This window comes from Pinus tabuliformis, chromosome 1_2, assembly GCF_031772625.1.
Source record: "Pinus tabuliformis cultivar Carrire ecotype Pingquan chromosome 1_2, CPIR1, whole genome shotgun sequence".
Classification (NCBI taxonomy): Eukaryota; Viridiplantae; Streptophyta; class Pinopsida; order Pinales; family Pinaceae; genus Pinus; species Pinus tabuliformis.
In genome coordinates, this window is record NC_142298.1 from 1089589963 (window position 1) to 1089613206 (window position 23244).

General features: G+C 38.6%; 1 protein-coding gene across 2 annotated transcripts in view; it reads right to left on the minus strand.

The window, feature by feature from the left end:
• Positions 1-664: 664 nt before the first annotated feature.
• LOC149209977 (GEM-like protein 7) overlaps positions 665-23244 on the minus strand; it is an 84086-nt gene continuing 61506 nt past the window's right edge. Inside the window, exons 2-4 of one of the 2 annotated variants that reach the window (XM_089396571.1) lie at positions 1760-1840; positions 1345-1619; positions 665-1205 (exon numbers count right to left, since the gene is read on the minus strand). In XM_089396571.1, the coding sequence (XP_089252697.1) occupies positions 1002-1205; positions 1345-1619; positions 1760-1840 (560 nt within the window). In that variant the 3' untranslated portion in view covers positions 665-1001. The remainder of the gene's footprint in view (positions 1206-1344; positions 1620-1759; positions 1841-23244) is intronic. The other variant, XM_089396570.1, reaches the window with a different exon arrangement.

Sequence of the window (23244 nt, forward strand, 5' to 3'; positions counted from 1 at the left end):
TAGATCAACATTAATACAAAGTATTATAAATTCTATATAACATTAACTTAAAAATTTAATTATGAATTTTATCTATATTAACATAAAATATAATTCAAAATATTATGAATTTCATCAATAATAATATGAAACATTATCAATCTTAACATAATGTTAATCTAAAATATTATGATCCAATTTTAATTTCATCCCTAATAACATGAAGCATTATCAATCTTAACATAATGTTAATCTAAATTACTATGATCTAAAATTGCAGAATGACTCCAAGAGTTTTCGGGAATTGACCCTGTGACCTCCCCTCCCAGGCCCCACTTGACCAATTGAGCTAACCCTTGAGACTTTATATAACATTAACTTAAAGTCTTATCAAATTCAATTATACACTTTAATTTAATTATATTTATAAAATATTATTAATAATTAAGCATACATATCAATTAAAAAAACATAAAAATTAAATTTAAATTTTATATTTTATATTATTATATCTTATTTCAATCCGTAAAATCTAACCCGATCTTTTTATTATTTCCAATTTTACACTGATACCAAACCACACAAAAATAGCATTTTTACAGGAATGATTTATTGAGATCACCTCCATTACAACTCTAATATCTTGATTCTCCGTTAAAGAGCATTATGCACATGGATTAACAGGACATAACCATTGGCCTTCATAAAAAAAAATTCACAAAGTACAATAATATACCTGTAATTATTTATTCTTAATCAGCCTCAAACTTTCACTGGCATTTCTACCTCAAGACTCTTAGCCAGCTTCACTGAAAACCATATAAAGTGTCCAAACTACTTTAGGAATCTCTGCTATCTCTATTGGAAGAGCCTATGAAGTGTACAAACTACTTTGAACTTAAGTTTTATAACACAGCTCTCTTTATCCCATATTAATATTATGGGCTGTAATCATGTACTCTAGGAACTATAGTTTACATATTCCTGACTTCATGGTAAACTCAATTCATCCAGCAGAGCGATTACTTCTGGATAAAATTGGGTTTTGAAGATGAAGGAGATCTCACAACTTCTTGCAAATATCTCAATGCCTTCTGATAATTGACAAAACCCATGAACCAAAACTCATGATTATCCACAGTTTGGATCTCTATATATTTTTCTGCAGGTTTGTAGATATTCTCTGATAGATTTACTGATCTCAACCTTCCAACAGGTATAACCACCTACAGCCAACCCAATAATAATTTTTTATAGTTCACAACATAGAGCACAACCCAATAATAGAATTTTATAGTTGACCACATAGAGCACAATAATTACAGGAGAAAAGAACAAGAGAAATGTAGTACATATATGTATTACCCTGTAATAACTCCATGCAGTCACTCCATTGGAGTCCATGAAGGAGAGGGGCCTGTCACTGCAAAAGGCTAATTTTTCTGTTGAAATGAAGAGTAATCCTACCACAGGGCCAGTGGTGGTAGACAAGTAACATGCTGAGGTCTTCAAAAGTTTTTCTCTGGGACCAACACTGAAGGTTAGTTTGAATAGATTATCAACTCCACCTTCTGTCACTATTTTGGCTCCCAAGCTCAGCTTTCCCCATATTGTCTCAGATATATTCCCCCCAAGCTTCACTACAGAAAACAAACAACCACAATGCAATGCAATTACAATTACAATGACTAAATTGAAATTGTATGAGGAATATGTACAGAGTTTTAGAAATATAAATGAAACCATTTGATTAGTTAACGAATGTGTGTTAAAGACGTACAGTGATCCCAGAAATTTTCAACCAAATGGTCAGCAGCTTTCCTCCATCTATTTACGCGGTTAAGGAATGATTCAATTTGAGCTGCAATAACCATAGAATAAAGTTTATATATTTTAAAATCATGAAAAATCTTCTATTTGAATATGTATTCTATTGTTAATGGAGATTTCTATTTACCAAATAGAACTGTGTAATTTTTGAATTTTTCTAGACTAATATTTCGGATGGTAACTCTTTAGTGATAGATGAAATTACCATTAGGAACCTTAAAGATTACAGTGTTACTTCTGAAATCTTTATCAGCCATATGAATCTTTAGTGATAGATGAAATTATCATTAGGAATCTTAAAGATTACACAGTGCTATTTCTGAAATCTCTGTCAGCAATATGAATAACTAAATAACTGTAGAAATCTCCAATCACTTATATATAGTATATATTTTATGATTTTGTAAATTCCTAAATATAATTTAATTCTTGTAAATTATGAAATTGTAAATTTAAAAAGTATAATTTGGACCATTTAAATATTTCTAAAACTTTTAAAAAACTGACATCTATTCATACATTCATCAATACAAAAAATGTAGTTGTTTATAATGTGAATTTTTGGAAGCCTTTTGGAATCGCAAGTTTGATAGCTAGTTTTTGCACAATCAAAAAGTCCCAAGAGTTTTTCAGGGTGTTGAATTCAAATATGCAGTTAAAACACCATTTTAACTGCAACAAATCATTACAACCACCTATTTTTCTTAAAACAACCAACAAGAAACAATTAAATTACACATTATAGCCATATTTATTCCAATTTAAAATTTATTTCTGAACATTATCTCAAAATAAACATCTTTATTTCTATCTATATTCTATTATATTCAATTAAAATTAAAATAATTCGAATCATATGCGCATCTGTGCTTCCTTTTGCGGATCTTTAAGTTTACAGAATATGATCCCTGCATAGCGCAAAATAAATGAAGACCAACTTAATGATATAAACCATCTTAAGTAAATACAATCACTTTATCGTGTTTTATTTTTAATTTAAATATTATTAAAAAAATAAAGGCCAGTTATAAGATTTTGAAATAATGTTAAAATTGGACAACTAGGTCCAAACTCCATGTTACGATGCTCAGATTAAGAGGCTCATATTTTTGTTGGATTCCTCTTTCTGAGAGGTGTAAAATCCATATAAAAATAGTCTTAATCCGATGAGCAGAACTTATATTTTGAATTTATTATTCTTAATAAATTATATGTGCAAGGTCAGCCAGTTTTGTAATGTAGGCTCACATGCCCAACAGATGTGTCACACACCCTCATTGATGGATATATATACAGGAAAAGTTGGAGAGAATTTGAACAACTCAACTCACATCTTCCTCTCTCATCCTAAAAGTACGAGCTACCAGGAGGGTTGTTGTGACACATGCTGGGCTGGCTGACCAAAGGAGACTTTGCTGGTTGAAGCATCCTGTTGACCGCCGAAACGAACACATTCATTTTTCTTGTTTCTGATTTGTCTTCTGTAAGATCTGCTTATATGTTCTATCTGCATTTTGCTTATCTACTTGTATGATTGCTGTGAGAAAAGTGAAATTGCTCTTAGCATAGAACATCTACAAAACTTAACATGGAATCGGAGCTGAGGTGAAGACAAACTCTATCTATAGCAATCATCATCGAAGAAAACACATTCTTGAGGTAATCTCCTCCTCTCCAAGTCTTGGGTTTTTGGAGAAGGAGTGAGACATCAAGAATAAGATGCTGGCCCATGATGCCCTAGCTCTAAATCTCAGTAATATGAAACCCTATACGCTGGTATGGTAGAACATGACAAAGGTTTCTAGCCGCAGTCTAAACGTAAGGCACAGTCCAAGCATAACTCGAGTATCGGCATTGAGTATCTACAGTACTATGAAGGGTAGCCACAGCAATATGAAACCCTATACGTTGGTCATGAAGACTCATACACAGTCTTGGGTGCCACAGTGATCAAGCTGCAATTATGAAGAGGTCATTACGTATGATACAGTCATAGAGGAAGCACAACATTCGCGATATATACGACACCTTAATTATGCACAGCATACAGTCACACTGGAAATATATACGCTGGGCATTCATATAAATATCTTGGAACGCAGTCATATTATATACGCTGCAGTAATGTAAATGTTGGATATATACGCTGGGCACTGGAGATATATACGCTGGGCACTGGAAATATATACGCTGGGCATTCATATAAATATCTTGGAACGCAGTCATAACATATATCTTGGAACGCAGTCTATACACGCACAATTGGAGAACTTTGCCGCTGTTCACATGGTAGCCGCATTGATATATTGACATGTTGGAACCCACAGTCTATACGGGAAACGCATTCAGGTATGGAAATACGCACAGCAAAGAAGAAAAGTCCTCCGAATCACGGAAATGCGTGAAAAATTAAAGGTCAAGTCAAGGTTAACTTAACACCGCGGTTAAATGTCCCAACACAATAAGCAACAGTGGCGCACAGAGTCTCGGCACCCTTTGCATGGGTAGTGGGGGAGCACTCTGTCCGGCGTATGACAGCCTGCTGGATGGACCAAACTAAAGGTGATGTCCCTCGTGGCAGGAGCACATTCGATGACCAACAGCCTGGAAGCCACGGAAACAGATTCCACGTCATCACGACGAGCCCCCGATTGAAACGGCAATATTTAGTATGGCCCATGGGTGCCCGTCTCAGATCTACATAACCAGTTTATTTCATTCGTCTTGCTCGAAGATTCCAGCGAAACGATGGGGTGTTGTTTCTCAGACATCGCCGGCGCGCAGCAGGCGGTGGGTAGCGTCAATGCGGACAAATACACGGTGGGCGCCAATGAGGCTTACAGTGCAGTTCAAAATTTCTTGAAGTCCCGCAGAGTTGAGGGCCCTTCATATCTAATGGAGTAATAAAAGGACACAGTCAACCGCAGTCTAAATTCCACAGTCCTGAGGTGTAGCTGGAGTTATGTATACGTTGTGCAATTATACGCTGGGCAGTCATGTCATACATTGCAGTTATGGTTATACACATTCGCTAGACAGTCCTGTACACATCGCATGAGGTTATATATATACACGCAGAGGTCCTGTACACGTCGCAGAAGTCTTGTATGCATCGCAGAGGAGTGATATTAGCCGCGGAGGTTTTATACAATGTTATATAAGTCACAGAGGTCCTGTACACATCGCTGAGGTCATATATATACACGCAGAGGATGCCAAAGACTTATATATACAAACAGAGTATGCAAATGTCTCTTATGTATATTCGCTGAGGCTGCGGAGGTTTCATACAATCGCATTGGTATATGGTCTCACATTCGTCTCTTTGATGTGGTATGACATTCACATAATATCCCTGGTTATAATGGCATATGATTACATCTGATTGCGATACTGTGATGATATGTGATATTGCTCTGGTGTGAAAATTGATACAAAGATGTATGGCATCAGCGTTATATGACAGGGTCTCGATATATATGATCTTGCTCTAGCAGTATATAGGGTCTTAATATGTATCTGGTCTTGATGTGTATGGTCTTTATATATACGGTAGACTGTACTGACGATGGGCAGTAATTGCTGGACAATATACGCTATAGTACATAAGTTATACATATATGCTGGACATGTATATACGCTGTGCAGTCAATGATAAACATTGCTCGTGGAATACATCATCGCAGTCAATGTGTGGATGTTAACACTGGGTTCACGCAGTCACATGTTTTATACGCAGTCAACGTGTGGGTTATACGTTGTTATATTCACACAAGTCAACGTGTGAATGTGTTACACTATATTCACGCAGTTATATATCAGACACAGTCAACGTGTGATACGCTGTTATACGTTATCATATTCACGCAGTCAAATCACTGTCAAAATGAGGTAGCTGCAGACCATACGTGAAGAAGCCACAGACTCCTGTGAGTATCCTCGAATGAAGAAAGCGGATGTATGTGATCTGGGCACATCTAGTCTTGATGAGCTAAGATCACAACAGTTATAAACATTGAACAATGATCTCGATTTTAGTTGGATAAAGAAGATCTCATTGACATACAGCAGCCTTGAAGCATTGGATGATGTTTCTATATGCTGTAGTGATCTCCTCTGAAGAAAGTAAGAGACAAGGATCATAATCTTACAGTACAGTAAGATGCAGTTATGATCTCAAGGTTCAAAGATCATCTCAGCCTCTCGGAACAATCATGGTGTGTAATCACTCATCAGAGCAGAGATGAGATCATTAGCATGAGTAGCATAATGAAGCATGCTGTAGATCATGGGCAACATGATATATGGGTGACATGATGCATGAAGCATGGGCAGCTTGATGATGTCTGATGTAGATTATGGGCAACATGATGAAGGTCATGGGCAGTACAGTGATGTATGAGAGCATGAGCAGCATGATGGTGCTACACAGTAAGGTGCAGCAAATGGACGAGATGCAGCACGATGATAGGTGAAGGAGTCACCTTGAGAATCAGTTGAAGCAGAATGTCTTCAACTGATCTCATCATGATACGAAATGATCTATGCTAGATCTAGATAAGTCAAAGTATTGACTTTTGTTGTAAATAGAAGCTGGCATTAAGAGGGAGACTACCACTGCATATACTCCTGAGCAGAATGGTGTTGCTGAACGCAAGAATAGGACTATTGTGGAAGCTGCCCGTGCCATGCTATGTGACCAGGGTCTTCCAAAGTTTCTGTGGGGAGAAGCTGCAAATACTGCTGTGTACATTCAAAACCGATGCCCTCATTCCGCTTTGGACTCCAAAACTCCCGAAGAGGTTTTCTCTGGTAAGAAACCTGATGTCTCACATTTTAGAATTTTTGGATGTCCTGTCTATTTTCATGTGCCGAAAGAAAAGAGAAGTAAGCTGGATGCTACTGGGAAGAAAGGAATGTTTGTGGGCTACAGTGAGACTTCTAAGGCATATAGAGTCTATGTACCTGGTCAAAGGGAAGTAGAGATAAGCCATGATGTCACTTTTGACGAAGATGCTTCCCTGAAGAAAGTAGTAGATCTTCCTAGATCTGAAGAAAACCATGAAGAAAGCCCTCTATGGGTTAAAGCAAGCACCCAGAGCTTGGTATGAGAGGATGGATAGTTACTTGATGAAGCTGGGCTTCACTCGAAGCAATGCTGATCCAAACCTTTACTTTAAGGTTGAGGAAGGAAAGCCTCTCATTCTAGTGCTGTATGTGGACGACCTCTTCCTGACAGGTGATGACCCTCTCATTCATCAATGTAAGAGGGAGCTTGCTGCTGAGTTCGAGATGAAAGACCTAGGACTAATGCACTATTTCCTAGGCCTGGAGGTCTGGCAGAGACCTGGAGAGATTCTCCTTTCTCAAGGAAAGTATATTGTGAAGCTTCTGGAAAAATTTGGGATGGTGGACTGTAAGTCCGTGTCGACACCAATGGAACTCAACTTTAAGAAGTTGAGTGGCAGTGCTGCAGGGCCTATCTTGGCCAATCCTATTGAGTATCGTCAACTCATAGGAGCTTTGATGTTCTTAGTGAACACCCGTCCGGACATATGTTTTGCAGTGAATACTTTGAGTCAACAGATGGTTGAGCCTCATCATTTTCACTGGGTTGGTGCCAAGAATCTTTTGAGATATCTTCGGGGCACGATAAACCATGGGCTGAGATACACTGCCAAGAGTGTGATACTCCGGGGATATACTGATGCCGATTGGGCTGGCAGTGTGGTGGATCGTAAGAGCACATCTGGATGCTGTTTCAATCTTGGTTCTGCTTCGATCTCATGGATGAGCAGGAAGCAGAAGTCGGTGGCTTTGAGCACCGCGGAGGCCGAATACATTGCTGCTAGTATGGCCTGTTGTGAAGTAGTTTGGTTGAGGAAGCTCTTTAGTGAGCTGTTCCAACATGTGCTAGATACCACTGTAATACTCTGTGATAATCAGAGTGGGATTCGTATGACTGAGAATCCTGTGTTCCACGACCGATCCAAGCATATTGATATCAGGTACCACTTTATCCGGGATATGGTACAGCGAGGCGCCGTAAGGCTCGATCATATAGGAACTGATGAGCAGGTCGCGGATATTCTCACTAAGCCCCTGGGGAAGGTCAAGTTCCTAACCTTCCATGAGAGTCTTGGTGTCGTGGAAAGACCCTATGATATGGGTCCTGTTGGACGATGAGCTCTGGGAGCTCTGGGGGGCTTTGGGGATAGCTTCTCAGAGCTATAAGCACTCATAATGCTTCTGCCCCACCCTTGTGATTATTGAGCTGGTTCGCCACTCATTTAATCTGTGCCCCGTATGCATCCTACCCATTGAGTTCAGGGCTCATGGGAAGTACCTCTCATTTGGCCAATGAGGTGTGGAAAAGCTAGAGACTATTAGCAAAGACTGATGGACGCATCAGAGATTGCCGTACTCTCTATCTAGGATGGCATGGTCCAACCACTTGATCTGGGATCAAGATTTGTGAGGTCTGGGACCTCTGGACTGATTATGTCAGTCGGGGAATGATGTCTTTGTGACTGACCCACTTCTGTTCTGAAATAAAGAAGCCAGCAAAGCAAGTTTCGGCGGGATGACTCACGATGTTAATTGCACTAATAGATGGAGTTCTCCCTAGTTGAGAGGGAGTGTTAAAATTGGACAACTAGGTCCAAACTCCATGTTCTGATGCTCAGATTAAGAGGCTAATATTTTTGTTGGATTCCTCTTTCTGAGAGGTGTAAAATCCATATAAAAATAGTCTTAATCCGATGAGCAGAACTTATATTTTGAATTTATTATTCTTAATAAATTATATGTGCAAGGTCAGCCAGTTTTGTAATGTAGGCTCACATGCCCAACAAATGTGTCACACACCCTCATTGATGGATATATATACAGGAAAAGTTGGAGAGAATTTGAACAACTCAACTCACATCTTCCTCTCTCATCCTAAAAGTACGAGCTACCAGGAGGGTTTTTGTGACACATGCTGGGCTGGCTGACCAAAGGAGACTTTGCTGGTTGAAGCATCCTGTTGACCGCCGAAACGAACACATTCATTTTTCTTGTTTCTGATTTGTCTTCTGTAAGATCTGCTTATATGTTCTATCTGCATTTTGCTTATCTACTTGTATGATTGCTGTGAGAAAAGTGAAATTGCTCTTAGCATAGAACATATACAAAACTTAACAAATAAGATTAAATTTATCCTAATTTATTTTTAATATATTATTAAAAAATAATTCTAATTTATTATATAAGACAATATTAAAATTTTATTTATAGATTACAGTATCCTTACTTTTTCCTAAAATTATAAAAATATCGCTGACTAGGATAGGATAGATCTTAATCAATTGGATAGAGTAAAACAATCTAATATAATATCTCAAACACTCAATATATACCAATATGTAACCTAGGTTCTAAAACCCTCAATCTTAATTAAAGATATACCAAATAAAATTATTTTATTTGTTATCAATATGTAACTTATGTTCCTCTCCGCATTTCTCATTTTTAAATGCCGTTGGACTTTTCTGAATTGAAATTTGGATCGGTGAATAAAGTGTGCAAGTTCCCAGGGAGGTCGAAGACCAATTCATACAACATATTATAATTAATTTCAATTTCTCTACCTGAGTGAACTTGTTTTTATTTCTATATTTAGCTTTTTGATAGTCAATGTTATTAGTCCCTGCCATCTGGCATCCGGCAGGGACTATAGTAATCGCAGGGACCCCGACTTAGCATTAGTTGACCCCTTTGCTTATCTGTTATACGGCGGTTAGAGCGCGGATATCCTAAGTTTCTAAAGCACTCACTCTTTCGCCATCCTTCGCCATCTTATTTGGCCTCTTCCCGAGGCGGAAGAGGCCCGAACATAGGTTAAATTGCTATTTACGCTAGTTTGATTATGCCTGACCGTTAACGGTCTCGTGTTAATGCTAGCATTAATCCGCTAACTTCAATCAGGTATATGCAATCAGGTATATGCTAAGGTACAGGTTTGGCATATTCTCCGGCGGCAAGTGTTCAGCAGCATGCAGGCTGCATGCACCCCAGCTGTTGCATTAAAGCAACTTACAGCTGCCTCCACTGAAGCCGATTACCTCGTTTACAATGGCGTTCGATAGAGTCCGAATGGGGCTCATTGTGCCTTCTAGTATTCGGCTGCTCACCATTTTCTTCTGCCTCTCCTCCATTGAGAACGACCTCCATATCTCCGCCTCATACACCGCTTCCAGAAGCGCCATTATCTTCTTGAGTTTTGCCGCTGTTTTCGTCGCCTGAGGCTGCGCTTCCATGGGCACCAAATCATCACACAGGCCCATTTGGGCCGAAACCGACATGCTGCTTTATTCATGTGGAGAGCTTGCTGTCGTGGGCACCAAATCATCACAGAGGCCCATTTGGGCCGAAACCGCCATGCTGCTTTATTCATGTGCAGAGCTTGCTGTCGAAGGCCCGAAGGATGACTTGGTTTTGGATTGCTCCAAGGCAGACCGTTCCCAGAACCTCTAATGCTCTCTGCAACAGCAGACCGTTCCCAAAACCTCTAATGCTCTCTGCAACAGCTATGTTTCTGCAGTGAGAAGCAATGAACAAGGTGAGATTTCTAATGTGAAACTGATCATAGGATTAAATTTTGGTCATCATAACATGATTACTTGATAGAATAGCAGTGGGTTTGGAAACAATTAAGAGATTAATGAGATTACCTGGACTAGAGATATTCCTGAGGCCTTGAAGGACTCGAGGAGCTGAGGCCTTGAAGGACTCGAGGAGCTGGGCTTTCTCAGGATTAGAAGCCGTGGATTCTCTGACCAGAACAATTGTGGGATGGCCACTAGCAATACTAGCTTTCGCAATATAGCGACTTTTTTGCTGGTATTTCCTGCAGTTCAAAGCCGTCAATGACTGTTATCCTTTCTATGAATTCCCAATATATGTATTCTGTTATTAGAAGTATGATCAAATTTATGTTGTTGAAGATCACTTTTAAATATAGCTTTTTTTATAACAGTGCTTTAGAGTCTAGACACCTACGCTTAAGAGCCTTCTCGAACTTTGTTTTTCCTTTCTAAGAATTTACACTTGTCGGACACCTCTGCTAAAGAGCCTTTTTCAAAATTTGTTTTTCTCTTCCAAGAATTTACACCTGTCAGCCTTTTTCTTGAATAGCATTGATCTGGTAGCCTGTTAACTTGCTTTGCCTGGTGACCAGAGAACAAGATCAAGAGTTAGATGCGCTTAGTGCGAGTGTTGAGAGACTTGGCAGTGTTGGTCTCACAATACATGAGGAGCTCATGGGACAGGTGAATTTTCTTGGGCATATTTGTTCCTTTGGTTATTAAACTGCTAGTACTATGATCTAATGCATTCAAGTGATCGAGTTCATCAGTGTTTGCCTATCAATTCCTGTTGATTTTAGATCAACATTTCTTAAAAGATGTTAAAGAAGTGAATCATGTCGACTGATGCGTACCACAAATCTGCCTTTGCCTGCAGGAAAGAATTTTGGAGGACCTTGACCAAGACATGGACAAAACATCAAATAGACTGGATTTTGTTCAAGTTAGTTCTATGTGAACACCATCGATTTGTTTCCACTCGAGTCTTTATCTAAACACTGATTTTCGTAAAATGAATCCTCGCATTCTCAATGTATACTACGTAATATATAAAGTGGATTCTCCTCTCTTTATATTTTTTGACCTGAAAGCATTACTTATCAAAATTCCTAATCCAAAACATTCTTCTGTGCAAAAAAAAATCGCTTTGGTGGTGAAGAAGGCCGGAGCCAAGGGACAGATAATGATGATTGTGTTATCTTTGATCAAACAGAGCTGCAATACTATTTACAGAAAGAAAAGCTGAAAACACAAACCAAACCATACCATACCTTTGCAGGTAATGACTTTTCCATCCATGTTTGTGGACAAGAGCTTGCCTTCGCTATTGCAATGGTGATCCATCAGCTGAATTTTTCTAGTTCAGCAACGAGCAAGGCAAATCCTGAGATCTATGAGAACCCATGACTATGCAGATTGAAGTTCTGATCCTGTCACCTGTACAGATTCTCTGTTAACCTGAATTCAGTTCTCCACCAAACAAACAATATTGAGCTGCTTGCCCAGCAATATTGAATTGTTTCATAGCCGGGCTGATATGCTTCCATCTGTAATGGACACATGCCAAGATGTCTCAACAATTGTTGATATGCTTGCACGTGGAATGCCAATTTGTTATGTACCCACATGATCGAGCTTCATAATGATGAACAGATAGATCCTCTTGGCACATTGGCGAATTTCTGGAATTGGTTTTTCTTTTTCACTACGAAAGCTTTATAATTCAACTCTGTCTGAAAGGAAAAGAAGGCACACTGGTCGAAAGGAAAGGCACATTGGGTGGAATTCCAGTCTTTTTCTTCGGCTTTGAACGAGAAATATCGTATGTTCTTTTACGATGCGCGTGCTTTCCTGAGAATGACGACTGCTACATCCTTGGCAAATTCCCTGAGAGCAATAATGCGTGTAGGGCGTGGGGTGAGACAATATGTTTAAAATGATGTTTCTGTACATTTGTTAGTTGCAGAGCTCTAGGGTGACAGATGTCCCTGGGCCAGTAGAGTTATCATAATTCATAGCCCACGTGCATACCACTATGGTTCTCGGCTGGAGCATCAGGGAAGGCATGTATTTATCTATGCCTATTTGCTTGCCTTTATTTACTCTCAAGTACGATCCCAACCTTGATATTTTTGAAACATTTTACCACCCTTCTCTTTACTTTGGTGCGATTGTTTCTAGCGACCCTATTTTGACCTTAGGAAGTATGCAAATGTGCATATGCATGCTCAACCGAGCTCACCCGGTTGCATGATGCTTGCTCCAGTTCAAGTAAAACATTACACATTTATTCTTTCGGTCATTCATTTACAATTTTAAACTATTTCTTTAATTTATTTTTTCAATTTAGCTTTGCACTACTTTTTACTGAGTATATCTTCTCTATCTTCTCCCCTGATTGACAGGTGTTCAATGCCCCTCACAATGGTTCTTTATTGCAGTTGATGTAGAATCAACAAGAAAAATACATCGACTCGGTACTGGTAGGTCTATTCAACATGTCCTTACTATATCTGACTTCTGAAGGCAGTTTCATGGGCTTTTCCAGTGAATCATGCAACACTTTCTCAGGCACTCATTATTACGAATGCTCTAGTTATCAATTCATTTAATCATTAAGGTAGTTAGCTTATTCAGTTGATGTTCTTGAAACCATTAGTTTAAGATATATTCTCTATTTATTTTGTATTCAGGGCTCATGTCCAAAGTGTCTCTATCTTCCTCCGGACACAATCATGTTAATGATAGTTATTCCTTCTTTAAACGGGGATATGGGTGTATTCGGCAATGAGAACGATTTTATTTTTTTTCCTAATATTTAAAGATGACCATTTCTATCATAGAGAAATGCATGTCGTGAATCTTATTACATGTAGTCACTGTTGCTAATACATTTTTATTTCAAATGTTGCATTGTGGTATTCCATTTTTTGGTTTGGCTTATGTTTATTTTATACTACATTTTTCTCTGACTTATTTCTTATTTATTGAGTAATATTTCATGTTTTTCACTACCACAATTTCATCTAGTCCTGAATTTTTTTTTGAATTCCACCTTAACATATTATATAACTTATTAGTGTAAATCCGAGGAATTTCCTAAGAAATTTATATCTCGTAACTACATTGGACATACTTGAATATGAATTTATTCCTCTAGTCTCATGTGGGAAGCACTTGTATAGCTTATTCGATGCTCTTCTAAATCTGTAGCTAATTAAGCATTAGTTCCCAGATCCATATACTATGTACACCAATGATCAAGATAATTGTGAGCTCAACTATTTTGTAGTCGTATCATGCCTCTTACTTTTACATTTTTAAATCAAAATAGAACTAATGGGTTCCTAGTCATTGGAAAATTAGATTGGAACCATTTATTTAAACTAAATAGTATTACAAGCCCTTCTCTGGCGTGACCTTTTATGAAAATCTGTTGCTTACCACTGAATAAGATTAAGCTTCAAATCTGGGTTCTGGATCAGTAGGACAGACAGCTGGCGGCAATCCCATAATCTTCTCAACCCATAATCTTCTCAACAGAGATAGAACTACGTGCAGGGACTAGCTGCTTTGCAGCCCGACTTGTTCAATATTGTTTTCGAGATGATCATCAATTGTTTGTTGGATTCGGTGTATAATTAAAAAAAATATATAGCAAATTGAATGATTGCGTTCCATTTTTCATCAATACTAAAAACTAATAACACCAAAATATAACAAAATAAGAACTTAAATAAATTAAATCCAAAAGAACATACTTAATAGAAATATCCTTAATCCAATTTCATTGTCTCTCACAACACCCCAAAGGAGTAGAACTAAATGAAATTCTTGAGTGACAATCCTACTTACACCGCCATCCATCTCTAAGGATTAACTAGATTTCAGTTCAACCATGTGCGGATGTTGAGATGGTACTAGAAATGGAGATATTTAATGCCCATCCTAATTTTTCTTTGCCACATTGGTTTTCTCATGGATAAACAATATGCTTTGTCTCTAATTCTCATGGAAGGTGGAAGATAAAAGGCATCTCACTTTTATAATTTCAAAAAGAAATCCCATTTCTTTTTTTTGTTCTAACTTCTAGTGAGACTACGAGAGAAATTCATTTGTTTTATGGTTTTTTCAGAGGAAAAAAAGAAAACTATTTTCATTAGGAATGAGGAAGAGTTTTACATTTTCTTGGATCATATTCAAACATTAGAACTGCTTAGGATTGATTCTGGAACACCAAAATCTATTTCAAAAAAACAAAATAGAGAAGCCCTCAAGGGACATGGCAATGATCATACTGAAATAAGATCTATATCGAAAGAGCATGCATAGTAAGACACCTAAACATAGAACATGCTGAGGAGAGATCTCCAAAGAAAAGTAAAGACCTGCAAAAAAACTGACTATGAAAATTCGAAAAATCCCTGCCCACATATCAATCCATTAGCAAAGTACTCAAAATGAATAAAACCAGGAGAAAGAGATAGACCATGTTTGGAGAGAGCATCTACTTCAAGTTTTTTTTCCCAATGAATATGATGGAAGGAGACGTTGGAAAAATCCACCTTTAAATCCATGATACAAATCATCCAGTTGCATAGGGAGGCGACCCCTAGGTTGTAGTGGCCTAGAATCCATTGTATCATAGTAAGAGAATCCCCAAAACTTGAAATCCTCTCTATGCCCAGCCATGAGGAACATTGTAAAGAACCCCATAAGGCAATCGTCTCAGCCCTAATGTTGTCTTCCCTACCACCAGACCAACGAAACTTGTAATGAGAAGAGGAATCAATTCTCAGGAATGCTCCACAACCACATATGCCACCCGAGGCAGCCCCATCAAAGAATCATATGGGAAAGATGCCCGAAATATCAAGTAGGGAAATAGATCGAGAGGGGGCCTTAGGAATTGAAGGTCCAATTTCCTTGAAGAAGGCAACAAATTTCAGAACAACCTGATTTGAATATGAAAAATTTCCTTCAAAGATAAGATCATTCCAAACCCTCCATATTCCCCACAAAACATGTAATGGAACAATCTTGTAAGTAGTTCCACTTTGAGCACAAGACATGAGGTAGGTCATAATGCAAACCTAAATTTGTAAGCAGGAAGGCTGGATGAGGTTAAGTTGCTGGAATTATTTTGAAATTTGGCTAAGTGTGGGATTAGTGAAATTGACATGAATTAAATGTGATCACACACTTAGAGTGCTTGATGACACAACATAGATCATCTGGGACACATTAACAAAATTCTTCCCTTAGTGTGACAACCTTTGCGACAACTTATGACAAATGCGACACTAAAGATACACTTTGCGATGACAATGAAGACACTCATGTGATAGTGTGTGAAACTTTGGGAAAGAGTGTGAAACATTCCTACATGATAAGAACAATTCATTTTCACAAATATTTCCCCTTGAAACAAACCAAAACTCCACTTTACATGATGAGGGGAAATTCCCACGCCAAAAGACGACACTTTCTATATGAAAACAAAAGTGCGAAAGACACTTGCGATATGTCAATGATGATGAAAACCACACATGCCACGACAAAGATAACATGAAAAAAACACTAATTAAAAGGAAAGAAAGTGAAATTGACAGTTGTAAACATAAAAAAAAAACTTGTGATGACAAAAGTGCACAAAAGCGGTAGTTGGAGAAACTCACCAAAATAAAGGTACGATCGCAAACAAAGTGAAGGACTGTCAATATTAGTGAACACTAACTAGTGACATGGGTTGAACATTGCACATGCACAGTCTTGATGGACCGTGTTATGCTTGTTCAAGCTTGAGTAAAAGAATGCACTCATGAACTTATTATGGACTGAGCATGTGTAAGCAAGTGACTTGGACACTTCTAATCCAAGAAGAGAGCTCAAAAAGCATCAATTGACTAAGAAGTGACTACGGAATCACTGATCAAAAGATCCATAGTAGCCTCCAAAATTCAAGTGTATGCAAAATTTTGGAGGGTGTTTGTCGCAATGACAACACTTGGTGACACATTTGTAGAACTCCAACTTGTCTGCCTTGGTCAATTGTTTTGTGCAGGGTCTAGTTATTCAAGAAATATTTTTTCATCATTGATATTACCATGGCATCCCTACTTACCCTGTGCAAAAACACAGTTCCCTTCAATCCTTAACTCTGTTAAACACAAACATAAGATCAATGATCACACCGTGTTTCGAATTAGGATATGGTAATGAAGTTCGTGAGTTTTAGATTTCTAGAGTATAGTTTTTCATCTTTGGTGTTGCTCCACTACCAACAGGCCTAAAAAATACCTCAATGGAGTCACTTCAGGGACACAAATATTGCTCCGCTGATAGCATGCATGGACAGTACCTCGACAGAGTTGCTTGCTTCACCTCTCTGCATAGGAAGCCTTTCTCTTCTTTCATCTTTATTTATTATTTTATATAGGATTGTGCATCAACACTTATTTATTTCATAGGAAAAAGAGGGATCCCAAATTATTGAGAGCAGTAGAGTTCGTCCCTTCAGAGAAGCATATATAAGACCTCTAATATTGGTTTTCTCATTTATATTTTCCCCTTGTCCTTCTCTACTTGATTGGATCAACCTGAAAACATTGAAACATAAAAACCCGAGTGTAGGCATGAGGTTTCCAGAATAGACATGGAGGTCATGGTTTGACACAAAGCTTTCTTAATGCAAGGATCATATTTTCCGTTGGAACATCCTCAACCAAAAGATGTAACTAGGACAAGGAATAAGGATAGAGAGCTAGCCAAATGTTGCAATGTCACAAAGTCCTTTTCTATTTTTCCATGTTCCCTTTTGAGCCAATAGGGCATCTTCATGCAAGGTCTCACAAAATGAAAGGAAATAAAATACACAACAAGGAAACAAAACCAAAATACAAGACAACACATGGCTAAGCAAAACATGATGCAAAACCAAAAATAGAAAATATAAGACAAACTACAAGAAATGAATGCAAGATGAATGTGTAGGTAAACTAAAATGCAACTAGTCCTACTCCTGAACTAACCAACTAGAAGATCAAAGTCATGTATAATGGAATTTCCAATGTAGCCACCGTAATTGTTCCCAACTTGAAATCAAAAATATGCGATCGATTAAAAAAAATATAAAACAATGTGCAATAAAAAAGATAAGAGCTTGTATAACTTGCACAAAAACTGAAGGTCTTTCCTATCAGCAGAAAGATATGTCATAGTTACTATTAGGCGTGAATAAGGTGTCCTTTAGAACTCCTAAATGTCTCACATTAATTATCGACCTGGGTAAGTCTTTTTGTTTCAAGAGTGTACACAATATGTGAAAGTGATGGAAATTGTTATATCTATAGAGAGTAATATCTTACTAATTTCAATACAAGAGTAAACAGATCAAACCATAAATATCAAGCTTGTAACTTCAAGGAATTTAACCTATTCAAACATCAAAACTCAGTCTTAATCAAAACCAAAAATCAATCTTAATCAGAAAGTTCTAATTGCAATTACATCAACCGAGTGCACCGTAGTGATAACAGAGCTTTTTTAGCTAAATCTAGACCAATGCATAAAAGTGATAAACCTGATTTAACCAATAACACTCTGGCTTTTAATTAATAAGAAATGATTCTTACCTAATAATAAAATCAATTGACAACACAAATAGATGAAACCAATCAACATAAATAAGAATTAATGCAATGATTACGCAAACTCAACACTGATGAAAGTAAATCAATCGTAAAGCTATAAAGCATAGTAATTAAATTTGCAGTAAAATAAAAGTAAAAGTATAACATAGGGAACAACAGTGAAATCCACCAGTGACCGGGCCCAAGCCGCCAATGATTACTGCTTGATTACTTCAGACTATTGCGAATGAACAACAACATGAATTATATATTATTCATCAAATCCAAATGTCATTACAGCATGATGTCCCCTTCATAATAACATTCTATGTATTAAAATTATAACTCAGGTGAAAAGCAAAAGGTTAAGTCTCTCTATTCTATTCATTTCCCCCTTATAATCAAAGAGAAAAAGAGATAAATGCGATTCCTCAGGATCAGGAGATCCTGAGGAATTCGCAACCAAATACTATTATCAGACAATCTTTCATCTTGCGCTGATCCTCCTGATTCACTTCTCGATTTGACCGCACAAGACGTGTGTTGTTTTCTCTGTTTAGCCTTTGTTGTTCAATAGTTTGAACAACCGCTGTTCCATTCGCTAATTTCTATGTAAAAAGCAACGAAAGTTAGTTTTGACATCCAAATCGCATCAAAAGCAGTTTCATTCATTTTTCAACGAAATCTTATCAAAACCTTATTACATCGTGGCACAAATGCATAAAAATGAGGAAAGAGATAGTGTAATCAATTTATACCTATTGCACGGCCCAACATACTCTCCTACTTACCTTGTTTCATGTCGTCGTGAACATAAGTAGTTATTATGTAATGTAGTTAAAGAGTAAGCATGAAAAACTTTTTCTTTTTCTAACCTAAAACCATGCTTTTGTATTAAATCTGCAAAGGCTACCCCTTCATGACCTTTAGGAAACTCATAATCAGAACGATATCCTTCAGGTGGGTACCAAATAATAGGACTCCTAAATCGACATCCTAGCCAATATGGTCCTTCCCTCAAGATAATATTACTGTATGCGACAAAACAGCCTACGACAACTTTAAAATTCTTATAATTAAACGGTTCTCTGTCCTTGACATTATTGGTTGAGACTGTCCATCTCTGTTTGGATGCAAGCAAGGATCTTTCTTGAATGGATAAGAAATATGCCCTTCCTGTTTGCACAATTTCTTTATGTATAGGCCCCAGAGTCTGAATTACTCCCTTCTGTTTCATGATTCTCTTGTGTTTAACAAAAAGATGCAAGGGTTGAGTAGGATCACTCCTTACCCACAAATCCATTCCATGTTCTTTCCTTTGAAAGGTGTTATAAGCCTTGGACCACTTGAGTTGGTTTGCTGTGAAAGAAATGAAGGCCTAAAACTGAATGTCCCCAACAAAAGGGCTAGGCTTATTATCCACCTCCCCTTCTAATAAAAAATTATGCAAATAAAATTTGCAGAGAAGACGTTGGAATTTTATCCCATGCTGCTTACAACAATTTATAAATTCATTTGTTGTCTTTAATTCAACTAACTTGCCGACCTTAACAACTTTAATTTTTAATAGTAAATATCTTTCCAATAAAAGCAGAGCATAATTTAACGACTGCTCGGAAAAACCCTAGCCCGGCGAACGATGGCGATGAACAAGGTCTCGAACAGCGCACAGGTCGCTGCGGCCACGGCTCCAAAGCTGGTCTCAAGGGCTGCAAGCGATCCGGAGGTTTGGAAAACGGCGATTGTTGTTGGTGGGGCGACTCAAATGCAAACATTTTCAAAGAGAGGGCCGGCCTCACGCAGTCGAACGGCCCAAATGCACCCAGACCTGAATGGCCATACACCTGCGGGGGTTTTCAACACAGTTTCTCATGCGGTTATGGATAGGGAATAGAGCAAAAGCCCCCAGCAGAACGGATCAAAGATAATGACGGAAATCACCATTTCTGCGTGGTTGTCCGAGGAGGTATCTCCCTCGAGAAAGGCTGAGACCCCAAACCGTGTCCAGATCGCTTGCAGAAGCGACAGGGGGGGATTGTCTGGTGTAGATCCGCACCATTTTACAACACACGGACCAAAACAGTGTGGACTAGGCTCAGATCTACTTGATCTAGCCTCCGTACGAGCACAGATTGATCCCAAACAGCAGGGCGAAGACACCATCCATAGATCGAGTAGAGTTCATGCAGATCTTGACATGGAAAAGGAAAAACGAACAAAATCAGGGCCAGATCTGGGTTTCGGCCTACAGCCAGAGCAGGTAACAAAAAATTATTTTCAGATTTTGATTAAACCCCCACAAGGGAAAACTCGGTTAGTATGGGTTCATGTAGGAAGCACCTCCATTCAACTGAAACAACAAATATGGGTAGGAATGGGATACCCAGTCCAGATCCAACATCTAGTTAGTGGAAGGAGGTCTCTACAGGACTGCAGATCGATGGAAAGCTATGAGATTGGGCCAGGATCAATCATTTCTTTAAACCTCAGATTGAGAGGAGGGGCTACGTCTAAGGGACAACAAAGCGGAGACAAGGGAAAAAAAACTGCACCTCAGCAACAACCCAAGGGAGGGTTATCCTACAAAAACATTTTACAGGGCAGCAGAGATTCAGGGTCCTCTCTAGATCAAGGCGGTCATCTACCCAGGCCTTATATAGTAGATCAGGCAGAGCAAACCCCAGCTTTAAACTTAGATTCTTCTGGGCTGGATGATTTCGTAAAGTCCTATGAAACGCAAGCTCTCATATGCCGTTTCAATAGTTTTTGGCCAAAACCCCTGGATCTATTCCATTGGATCTTCACCAGCTGAACCATGGAATGTGATATTCATCTCTGTTCAAAGGGGTTTTTTATAGTAAGATTTTCATCCAAGGAAGTCAGAGACACAGTTATTAGTGCAGGACCATGGTTTTGGGGAACATCGGGGCTGTTTATGACCCCATGGTTCCCAGATTTTGATCCAAACAAAATGACTGTAACCAAAATGCCGGTCTGGGTTAGACTATATAATCTACCTCTGCAATTTTGGAATGAACGAGTTCTGGAAGGCATTGGGAACAGCATTGGGAAATATATCAAAACAGATCTGGACAGGATTGATGAAAGGATCTACACCTACGCACGGATCTGTGTGGAAGTAGATTTAAGCAAAGGGCTGCCGAACAATATAAGGCTGATTTACAAACAACAGAACTGGCTGCAAGAGCTAGACTATGAAAATACTGCTTTCAGATGTAGACTCTGTAGGCAGACAGGACACTTACAAAGTACATGTCCAGAAGCCAAGAGTAAAAAGAAGCAGAAAGGGAAGCAGAGGAAAGGATGGCAATTCTCACCACCAGATTCAGATGACGAAGAATCAGAAGCAGAGGAGGAAGAGATCCCTGCAGAGAAGACCGAGGCAGATCAAGAAATGGAGAAACAGAAAGGAACCACAACAGACAACAAGGCAGAGATGAAAAGCATGGACCACAGCATAGGAGGCACCAAGAGACATCACCACTCAGATACCTCAGATTCAGACAAAGAAGTTGGATCACAGAATGTAGAAACTCAGTTGATCATTGTACCGACCGAACCCACCCAAGGAGAGTGGCGTAAGGTCGAAAAGAAAAAGGGGCGGAAAACTTGAACTATCTTCAGTTTTTCTGCCTCTTTTCATACTCTCTTCCCTCTTCCCTTTTCATTTTTATTTTTGCACGTTAGTCTTCTAACGCTGCGTAGAGCCCTTGTGGCAGTTCTCAGTATGCTTCAGTGCATATGCAGATGTAACTTTTCATTATCTTTTTAATAAAAAGTTACGGTTTTTTCTTCGGAAAAAAAAAAAAAGCAGAGCATAATTTGTGGCAGGAGACCTGCAAGATAAGACATCAGAGTATAAAGAGAAAATAGCATCGATCTGGCCCACGACCTTATCTAGCTTGGCTTTTACTTTCCTCTACTTTTGTTCCTCCTGCTTGAACTTATCAAAAGTTTGATTCTCAATTATGGTTAATTCTTTGCATTGCTTCTATAACACCTGATACTTTTGCAGAGGAACTGTCTCCTTCTGACATTGCGCTAAAGCAAGTTGGGCTTGTGCCAGCTCCTCTTATAACTCTGAAAGAATCTGATCACTACATGATGGAGCGTTATTGATTATTTCTTCTGTTTGGGTGCTTTTGTTGTGAGAGGGTAAACTGTTGGTTTGAGTAGACTTATCTATCAACTCTATGTGAAAGTTTGTTTGTGTGACCACCATCTGAGTAGAAATAGGTTCGGTCTAGGTTCCTATTGCCCTACCTTCACATATTTTTGTTTGTGTGGAAAAAATGACTAACTCAATAGTAGTGCTCTGAGCTTCCCTATTTGTAGTCTATTTCAATTTCTGACATAGCCACTTAACCGTCTTCTGAAGCTTTCGATATTTCTTTCTTAGCTTCCTTAACTTTGTTTTGGCTACTTGCTTCTTCTGAGGAGCATCCTTTGTAGAAACAGGTTGATCAGTACCCTTTGTATCTAAGGGTTCTTGGTGCTCGTCTTGGCTATGTTCCATGATAACTGTGTCACTTGATTGGTTATTAGATTCATGAATCATTTATGTGTTTACTTCCTCTTCTCGATGTGCAGCTTCCGGGGAAGGCAAAATTTCTATGTGACCAGAATCTTCTGAGGATTGAGCTTTGTTTAGATTCTGGTCAAGTGATCCTCTAGGTTGCATATATGCATTCAAATTTGCAAGAACCTAGGCCATCCCTTCCTCAAAGTCCTGCAAGAAATTATCTTAGGGACTCGCAGGTGTTGTTTGAGAAGGCCCTGCTTCATTTTCTGGTTCATCGTCATTTTGAAAATAATGTTGTATTTCCCCATGTTCTGGGTCAGAATTGCATTCTTCCTCCAGTTCTGATTTAGAATTAGGTTCTTCCTCCTGTTCTGGTTCAGAATTGGGTTCCTCCTGCTGTTCAGGTTCAGAATTAGGTTCTTCCTCTTGTCCTTCTTTAGAATTACCTTCTTCCTTTGGTTCTAGTTCAGAGTCCTAAACAGTAATTGGACTAGATGGCTCTGCTGGGCATTCGACGCTACCCCGAGGATCTACAAAAGTCCTCTGAACTGGGTTTAGCCTCACTGAATGCCTTCGCTTATGGGGTCCTATTATTGTATGAGCAGTTTGTTTCCTCTTTGGAGCGGGGTCCCAC